This window comes from Neopelma chrysocephalum, unplaced genomic scaffold (assembly GCF_003984885.1).
Source record: "Neopelma chrysocephalum unplaced genomic scaffold, ASM398488v2 Primary Assembly neopelma1_147, whole genome shotgun sequence".
NCBI lineage: Eukaryota > Metazoa > Chordata > Aves > Passeriformes > Pipridae > Neopelma > Neopelma chrysocephalum.
In genome coordinates, this window is record NW_020897809.1 from 6,974,946 (window position 1) to 6,984,525 (window position 9,580).

Here is a 9,580-nt window from a genome sequence, read left to right on the forward strand (position 1 = left end):
GCAGTTGTTTGGAGGGGTGACAATAGTAGCCACTGCTGGAGAACTAGCTGGGATTTCCTACCCATGGCTGTTGCTTAATGCAAATTTAATGAAATAGTAATTGTTTACTGAGAAACAGTGTGAAGCCACACATGGGGACATGGGAACAGCGTTTGGAGACAGATATAGGTAGTGAAGGACACCCCCAAGGTGAACCCCAAAACTGGGGTCAGACCCCCTAACTCATCAGGAGCTCAGCAAGGGATCAGTTGTCCAAGCAGCCAGAGGCTGAGGGGAACCTAGGGGAGAGGCTGGGAAGGACACGGGCTGCACAGCATGCCCTGGGCACTGTTGGGCCCAGCTTTATTCAACACAGACTTACACCAATTTTATTAAATTCATCGCCAATTTTGTTAAATTCCATTCCCTGTGTCCTCAAGGAAAGTGACCCCTGTGTCTGACTCAGCACCAGCATGAGCACCCGCAGCACAGCACTCGGCAGGTTGCTCTGAGTCTTCGCTGCAGCCGGAGAGATCTCAGCATCCGGTTGACCCGAGCTGCCAGGGACCGGGGCTCACGGGTTAAGTCCAAGGACTTAACAGATACTACTGAAAGAGAGCGCTGAGATGAAGCCCCCTGTCTGCAGAGATCCCCCTGAATCCCCTCCTCGCCCCAGCCCATTCTTCCCACTCACTGCTGAGGTTATCGTCGTCGTTCAGGTCCCTCAGGTACCACCTGGCCATCACTGGGAACAGAGATCTGTCAGCTCCTGCTCCCCCTGGCCCAGCCCTGTCCCCCTCACAAGGGGCCCTCCAGGGACCACCAGTAGCCCAGGGGGTGGTACTGAGCAAGGAGGCCACCAAGCTGGCCTGTGTGGGCCAGGGGGGCAGAGGAAGGCCAAGGCTCTGCCCGGGTGGCCCCAGGGCTGGGGAGGTCAGGGGTCAGGCTGCCCAAAGAGGGACCCAGGGGCTGGGGCTCACGAGTGAACCGGCGGGCTGTCTCTCTCACGGTGGTCTGAGGGCTCTGCAGGTATGGCCAGCTCTGTTCCAGGTACTCTTCTACCATGTTAATGTTTCTCTCCAGCTGGAGAGAGGACAAAGGCATGAGGCTGGCATGTGCCCTCCTCAGCTGGCCAGACCAGTCTCCTCTTCCCGGCCATCCCATTCCCACCTAGGACATTCCCATCTTCCAGACAGAGCCCACAGGGAGACTCAGGCAGAGGAGGCTTGGCGGGCCCGAGACCCCTCTGTGCATCTGCCAGGACACAGAAAAGGGGGGGGTCTCCCTGGGGAGAGGGGAGGGCCCCAGAGAGGAGCCCTTGGGGCCAGCTCCAGGCTGGGATTGAATTTGGAGTTGTCCTCACCAAGCGCTCTGCGATATCCAACGGGTGCTTTGTTTCGATCGGCTGCTTGAGCTCTTCCCACCCCAGGATCTCAGCCACGGAAAGGAGGGCTTCCCTGGAGACCTGATGAGCGGCAAAGAATGGGAGATGGCCCTGTGGCTGGGGAAGGAGACCTGTCGTCCCCCTCCTCTTGGCCAGACTGCAGTCCCAGACACCCCAAGGCATCCCTATGGGCATTCTGCAGCTGGGGCTGCCTCAGGTCTAAGTGAGCAGAGCTCTAAGCCCTGGGCCCATCCTGCCCTTTGGAGCTGGGACATATCCTGGCCATGGGCTGCTTCTGCTGAAACCTGCTGGGCCGGGTAGGGCAGGTGTGGGTCAGCAGCCTTAGCCCACAACGCTCAGACCACCCCTGTGGGGTCACCACTGCCCAGCTTTGAGCCCCTCACCTGGGCCACGCTGTCGGATATCTCAGTCATGTGGAGGAGCAGCGGCATCACTCCCTTCTGTGCTTTTCGTTTCATCCTCCACACGTCCCAGCACACTGCAGCTTCCACCAGTTGTTTGAAGAGGAAGATGGAGTACTCTCGCACCTCGGTGCACTCCTGGGATGGAGGACAGGATATGCTGAGCAAGGACTCCAGCACAGAAGTCTCAGGTTTCCCAGAGGCAGAAGACATCCCTCAAGGGGTGGAGGAGAGGAGAAGGTGATGGCTGAGCATTCATCCACAGGCTCCAGCTCCTTACATCATTGAAGAGTGGCAGGAGCTGCTGCAAGAGCCGCACGGCCATTCTGCTGGCATCATTCCTCCTTACGTGATGCACCATGGTGTGCAGCACCCGCAGGGCCTTTAGCCTGATGACTTTGTCGGTGTGCTGCAGGAGCTCCACAATGTCCGGCAGCAGGAACCGAAGTCTTCTTGCCTGGATGAAGCACAGAGTTTCCTCTTGTGAAGCTGTCAAAGCCCACTGGGCAGCGACCAAGTATGAGAGAGCAGAGGAGGGGAGGGGAGTGGGGGAAGGAGAGCAAAAACTTCCTGTCCCTGGCTCAGTTACCCTACTTTTCTAACCAGGACAATGGGTTGGCAATCCTACAGTCCTGGAAAGCTCCCCGGGGCACCCAGCTGCCCTGTCCACAGCAGGGAGGGTGTGGGAAGCTGTCACCCAGCTCCTGATGCCCAGCCAAGGCCAGGCCACTGCTCTGGCCTGTGGGGCTCAACTCAACACCTTACTCACCATCTCAGGACTCTCCAAGGTGGTTCTGAGACCTGAGAGCGCCAGTGAGAGAAATTCCAGCTTTGGACACTTCTGACTTTCCCTGAGGAGTTCAGCGAGTTCAGTGTTGGTGGGGTTCAGCATCTGAAACAAAGGTGGTGGTGAGAGATGGGCAGAGATGTGGGGCTCCTGTTCCCTGTGGGCAGCTTGGGGTGAGGGCACTGGGGCCAGGTGCCCGTCTTGGGGGCAGCCCTGTCCCTGTACCCTCAGAGGGTTTTTGCAGGCTCCTCGTGGCCTCTGACCACCAGCAGCATCTGAGGAGCAACTGGAGAGCAAGAGCTGGCATGGAGGAGTGGGTGACAAGTGTCTCCTGTCCCCAAGGTGAGCCAGGACAGGTGACTTACCACCTTATGAACTCTGATGGCATACAAGACAGTGGGGCTGAAGAGCTCGCCGTCCTGCTCTTCCGGTGAGTGAACCCTTCCCTGCAGCTCCATCCAGAAGTTGGACGTGATGTTGAGCTGAGAATACATCTGGTCCCACACGGCCAGGGCGATGCTGCCAAGCACAGAGTGCTGTGTCAGCAGGGCTGCCTCAGCCATGGCACTGTGCCCAGGTGAGCATGGCATGCTGGAGTCTTGGGGTCCCTCTCCTCCCTGTCCCTTGGGCTGTTGGGGCTGGTACCTGTCATATGGTGCTGTGGGAGTCAACAAGGTGCACACTAGTTCCCTGGGGTATTTGTGAGCCAGCACTGCAAGCAAGATGTCCAGGCTCTCCACGTCAGATGCCAGGCTGGTGTGCTCCAGGCACTCATGGATGCCCCTCACAATGCTTGGCACCTGGAGGGGACATAGGTACGGGTGGTGCTGCAGCCATGTCCTCAGCTGCTCTTCCTAGCCCTCTCTTCTGCCTTCAGGTGAATTCAGGGGCACAAGACACCTGAGTTTGGGATGGAGGGAGGCAGGAGGGACAAGGCTGGGCAGGGCAATCCAGCCACAGGCCACTTACATCTATCAGCCAAAAGTCAGGGGATCTCATGGCCAACTGCAGGAAGTGTCTTGCTGCGTGATGGCCAGAGGTGCTGGAGTCCCGCATCGCCTCGATGGCCGCAAGCATGATGTATGTTCTCTCAGAAGGTGTGAGATAACATTCCAAGGCCTGTGGCAAGAAGGAAGGGAGTGAAGGCCTGTCACACCAAGGGCCCTGATGGTACTGCTTGGCTGGGCAGTGTGAGCAGCCCTGGCCAGAGGTGCCCAGCAGTGCTGGTGACAGTGCCTGCAGGAAAGCTGGCAGCAGTGCCCGCAGTTGCTGCACGGGGAAGGATGAGGAGCGTTCACAGGCATGGCATGCTGGCCTCCCAGAAAACCTGGTGGCCAGGAGGGCTGGAGCTGTTCTAGGACACTGGAGTGTCCCTTGTTTAGGGACAGCAGGAATCCTCTTGCCAGGGACAGCCCCACTGATTCAGGGTCCCTTTGCTCACACAAGGCCCCTGATGATGCCCCAGAGAAGAGTCCCAGCCAGCGGGGAGCTCATTACCTTGATCTGGGCCCTGATGTTGTTGCACCACTGCAAGAAGGTGACAGGTAGACGCAGGTGTTTTCTATAGTACTCTTCAGGGTATGACATCCTCCCTAAAGGGTGGGGGAAGCACAGGAGAGTAGATCAGCCAGAGTAGCTTTTGATTCCGGAACTGTCCAAAGATTTACTGCAAGGGGGCAGGACAGAAGCGAGCAAGGAGGTTTCGGGGGGGCATCAACAGTCACGGTGATCAAGGGCAGCTTTGGCTTGGGGGTCCCCAGCTCAGCGGGTTTCAGAGTCGGGAAATGAGTGGAGAGGGAGGGCAGCAGAGAACAGATCCTTGATATGAGGAGAGCACTTGGCTGCTGCATCAACTGAGAGCTGGGATGCTCTGGGGAAGCAGCTGGAGGGGCAAAGGCAGTCAGGAAGAGCAGCAGAGCTACTGGGAATGTGTGTGTGTGTGGAGGGATGAAGGCCGCCACAATAGCTCTTACTGTTTTTATCAAAGATGAATTGACAGAGGTAATAAAAAGCTCTTGAAGCTGAATGTTTTGTCTTTCCCTCGGAAAACTGGAAGCAGAGGAGACGACTGAGCAGCTGTCCCAGGACGGGGATCTGGTTTGTTCTGAAGTCATCAGGCCAGTGCTGGGTGAGGGAGGCAGAACAAGAGAAGGGCTGAGGGCAGGCATCTGGTGCCAGAGCCCTGAACCCAAGGTGTGCCCAGGGCTGGATCCAGGTGAGTGCAGCTGTGCAGGACCCTGCAGGTCTCCTGGAGCAGCCAGCTGGGCAGCAGCCCTGCAGGGAGAGCAGCAGGGAGAGGGGCACGGCCTGGCTGGAGGACTCCTGGGCCTTACCTTCTGTGTGGACAGTGCATAGCTCAGATTCCCAACCCTCTCCACAGCCCTCATCTGCACATCTGTGTTCTCAGAGTCGATCAGGTCCAGCAGCATCTGGGAAAAGAGAAGCTGCTGGTGAGCCCCGGGAGCAGACACCACTTCTAGCAGCAGCAGCGTGGCTCCACTCCTGGGCAAGACTTGGGCTGTCCCTCAAGGCTTCCTCTGACCTCCAACAAAGTCTTGGGGGGCTCCTCCCCTGGAGTCCCTCTCAGGCCAGGGACAAAGGCCCCAGAACAACCTTGTGGCCAGGCAGTTGCCACCCTCTGCAGCCACTGTGCTCGAGAAGAGCCTGGTGCCGGCCCCTTTTTCCCTAGGGGAGGTGGGCACACTTTACCTACACAGAACTGGGCTGGGGACCACCCATCCAGGAGTGGGCAAACCCTCCTCCCTAGGGTGAGGAACAGCCCTGTGACCCCCTCTCTTTGCACAGGCCAGACCTCCAAGATGTGCTGCAGCTCCTCAACGACTCTGGATGGAGGAGAGTTGAACACCATCGTCTCCAGCATGACATCCATGGCATCCAAGGTCTGTAAGGAAGACAGAGAGCAGTGGTGGTGATTCTGCTGTCCCTTCCACCCCAGGAGACCGATCAGAACTCTCAGTGCCAGGGGAGGATGTCCAAGTTTCCTGGGAGAGACCCAGGGACAGGCAGTCTGCTGCAGGCACAGCACCTGGTGGCACTGGATGTGGCTGGGCCCCAGGAAAGGGACAGAGGGACCCGGGTGGAAAAGCAAAGCGGAGACCCTGCCCTGCCTTGGTCATGGGGCAGCACGGGGTGGCCAGGGAGCAGCCCAGAGGGACTGGGGGCTCCTGCAGATTACCCAGCACTTACCGTTGAGTAGTATCTGTTTCTTTGCCTCATGCCCTTGTCTGAAGGAAGCCAGAAGACACTGGAGATACAGGCTTCGAGGAGGCTTCTCCTTTTGCCCTCTAGCACTGTGCCCACAGAGCTGCAGAGAGAGAGAGAGGCCAGTTGGATCCTAGTGCTGGGACCAGCACCGTGAGGCCACAGAGTGCTGGGTCCCTGGGAGGGATGGGCAGGTGGACATGGAGGTCTGGGGCAGAAGTGGCCAGAAGGGATTAGCAAGTACCTCAAAACAGTGATGGCCCGCATGGCAAGCTCCCTCACAGGTGAGCGCAGGTGCTTCTTGGGCTCCTCTTCCAGCAGCATCTGCAGATCACGACCAGGATGAGACTTTGCAGCTGCCAGCACCCAGTGCTGCCAGCACCCAGTGCCACCAGCCCCTTGCCCTGCCCAAATGCTGCCCTTGCAGGGTGCTGGTGCTGGGGGTACTTGCCCCCTTCCCCAGAGTGCCAGGTGTCCCCTCACCTTGATCTTCTCTACCAGATTGATATTTTGGAAGAAGATTTCCAGGCCCTCTAACAAGCCAGTGTCCAAGGCACTGCTGCACACATAGATGATGCTCTCCAGGAACATCCTTTTGTCATCCTCGCCCTGACAGCCCGGGGACAGAGAGACAACTGAGGAGTGTGAGAGGGGAACCTGCAGCCAGAGGCCTCCACAGGGAGTCCTGGGGTGCAGTGCCTTGTGGGAACAGCAGGTCTGCCCAGCCGGCACACCTGGACAGGTACAGCAGCTGTTGAACTGGCCGCAGTTACCTGGTAGGGGCTCCTGGCAAAGTCCTGGAGAAAGTCTAGGGCTTTCTTCTTCACTCTGTACAATGGCAGCCAGCTGGCACCTAAAGGAGGGGAGAGCAGGGAGAGCTACAGAGGATCTGGTGACAGGAGAGAGCAGAGGGAAGGATATCTATCTGCCACCCAGCCCTGTGCTTCCTCCCCTGGCCCAGCTGGAGGGTGCCCCTCAGGTCCCCCAGTGCCAGCGTGCCGGGGAAGTGGGATCCTGGTATCACGCAGGGTGCCCAGCCCTGCCCGGCCCAGCAGGGCCCCTCACACACCCAGCTGCAGGGGCTGCTCTGCAGTCACATCATGGGGCTCTGTTGGAGAGCTGCTCTCCTGGGGAGCCCCATCCTCCTCCTGGGCCACCCTGGAGGGGCTGGGGGGTGTCTCTGCCATCCTGTGGGTGGGGACTGGGGAAGCTTCTACAAATGCCTAATTATTGTGGGGCAAGATATGGGGTGGGCTGTGCATGGCGGCTCTTGCCAGCTCAGTTTTCCCATCTTGTTCTGTCACTGTTCTGCTGGACACTGTGGGCCACCACTGCCACCACTGCAATGGCAGTGTCACAAAGGGCCCCCTGCCACCTGCCCCTAACAACAGGGCTTACTCAGGGACTGTTGACACAGAACCTGCCCCTAGCAATGGGGGCCAGTGACCCACCACTGTCCAGGCAGGGAGGGGCGGGGTGTCCCTGGGGGGCATGAGACTGGCTCAGCCCTGGGCACCTGGGTGCTCTTGGGCTGCCTCCAGGTACCCTTTGCCTCCTGTCCCTTCAAAATATTCCTGGTACCCTCTATCGTGTCCCAGATCCCTGTCTTCAGATACCCTGGTGTGCCCTTAGGACATCCCTTTCTCTGCACTTCAGAGCCCTGCCTTTGCCCCTCAATGACATTATACATGTCAGGCTCATTCAATCCTAACAGAAATTGTTGGTTTTGCCACCTCAGCTCTTCCTCACACCAACCAGAAGAGCTCATGCAGAAAAGGGGACAAAGAGAAGGAGAATTCTGCTGAGTTTGCCCTTTCCGAATTTGGTAGCTCCCAGCAATGGAGATTCCCCTCTCTTTGGTTTTTGGCTTGTTCTGGTCTGGGACCATGATGGTTCTTACAACCACAGCCTCTTCCCCACTCCGTGCATCACATCCAGCACTGCTCTGCTCTGGACCTTGCCCCAAAACCCAGTGTCCTGTGTGGGACTTGAGCTGCCCCAGGGGTGGCTGTGTTGGCTCCACTGGGGCGGAGGAGCCCTGGGCTGGTGTGGCAGGGCTGAGTTCCAGCCTCTGGGTGGGGCTTGGGCTGAAAAGGCAGAGGATGGCACTCAGCTTTTGACCAATAAATTGCTCTTGTGAAACAACACATTTCTAGAAGAAAGGGCAAAATCATCCTCCTCTGCCGCTTCCACCCAGTGGGGTGAAACATGCTGCAAAGAGACCACTCTAATAAGTAAAACTCATACAAATCCTTTAGAGCTTGAGACATTTATGTCCTTATCAGAGTCCAGACTCAGCAGCTTGGGTCTATTTTAACACAAAACAGAGAATTTTGCCTAAAAGCTACTGCTGTTTCTTGGAGAGGAAAGAAATTTTGCATCTTGACAGTCCTGGGGCTGGGCTAACAGTTATACCAGAGATTTCTCCTCCCCAAGTCCTTTTAAACTCATGAGTCTCTGTTTATACAGTGCTTAGCCCAAAGGGGGCTCATTCTGTGTTGGCCCTTTGGCACTGCAGCAATAAACAGGATTAATAACTGAAGTCAGCAGGGCTTGGTACCTGTTAGAATTTCCTATGGACTACGCAGAAGGTGCTGTTCCTACAAGCATCCTGGGAGTGAATTATTTATGGGCAGCATAAGGCTTGCAGTGCTTGCCAGTTTATTAGATTCATAACTAGCTGTGCTAGGTCCATTGAGTGTGTCTGTGCATGTATGAGCATGTACTTGTTCAGTTGTTTCTCTCCAATCTCCTACTAGTTAGGGAAGATCTGCTTAAACACATTTCCAATATAAACACATCACTTTGTGACCTAGATGTGAGAAAATCCTGGAGAGGCAAAGGATTGTTACTAAGGAAAAAAAAAGAGCTTGTTAGGATACCTCAACTAAAGATGCAAATTTTCATTCCAGCACAGGCTAAAAAACAAAACCCCAAGATTATTTGGAGAGTGAGAAAGTTTAGTTTACTCCCCAGTTTCACAGCTTCTAAGAGGCCTACTTGTGTGGGTTTTATTTGGAAACAAGTGGACGTCTAACTTCTTTCATGGTATATGCTTATTTTTGATACCCAAGGACCGGCAGTTCACTGTATGGGTGTTGCAAAGGATTTTAAACACAATTCGCTCTTCAAACCCATGGATATGAGCACTTGTCTTCCAGCTAATGTCTGCTATTCCAGTTCCAACAGATCTCAGAATAGGCATTATTAAAGGCTCATTTTTTCCTGCGCTCTGTGTTGTATCTGTGCTGTGATGTTGCCAATAGAGTCATCGCTGCATATGAAGGCGCTGGCCTGGGGCCATGGAGCTCTACAACACCTCTCTCTGAAGCAGCACAGGTGACTGTGTTGCTAACACCAGAGGTTCTGCTCTGAGGCAGGAAAGAGGTGACAGGAGCAAAGACCTTTATTCATGCAAATGATCCAGGAAAGGGAGCAAAACTTCCCATGGCTGGAGCAGAGCTGGCTGAAAGCAGAATCTTTTGCAAAGTTTTCTATGAGCCCTTGTCAACTCTGGCTGCTGTAGAGAGAACCTGTTTGAGCTGTTCAATAAATTGGATTATTTAAATAATGTATGGACTGTCATTCTGGATACATGAAAACAGCTGTGTGAAGCACTGACTTGTTCAGCCTGCAACAGGTTTCTTTCCTTTTCTTTAAAAAGTTCTCTTCACTGGGTATCAAAATCTCTCAAATAACTTGGATCCTGCTTTGGAGGGCTTCTGGTTAGACCTGAGCAGACTCCTCTCCTCTCCTCTCCTCTCCTCTCCTCTCCTCTCCTCTCCT

The 9,580-nt window shown here is 55.7% G+C and overlaps 1 protein-coding gene across 1 annotated transcript; it reads right to left on the reverse strand.

Annotated features, from left to right (window-relative positions):
* Positions 1-366: 366 nt before the first annotated feature.
* LOC113976144 lies at positions 367-7,166 on the reverse strand. The gene is made up of 19 exons (XM_027701067.1): positions 6,864-7,166; positions 6,568-6,647; positions 6,278-6,403; positions 6,039-6,118; positions 5,780-5,897; positions 5,385-5,474; positions 4,906-5,001; positions 4,546-4,696; positions 4,070-4,164; positions 3,542-3,691; positions 3,218-3,372; positions 2,938-3,091; positions 2,555-2,677; positions 2,066-2,242; positions 1,768-1,923; positions 1,343-1,444; positions 960-1,062; positions 674-724; positions 367-587 (listed from the first exon to the last, which is right to left on the reverse strand). Exons 1-19 carry the CDS (start codon positions 6,979-6,981, stop codon positions 442-444), a joined length of 2,271 nt encoding a protein of 756 aa, XP_027556868.1. The 5' UTR covers positions 6,982-7,166; the 3' UTR covers positions 367-441.
* Between the last annotated feature and the right edge of the window lie 2,414 nt (positions 7,167-9,580).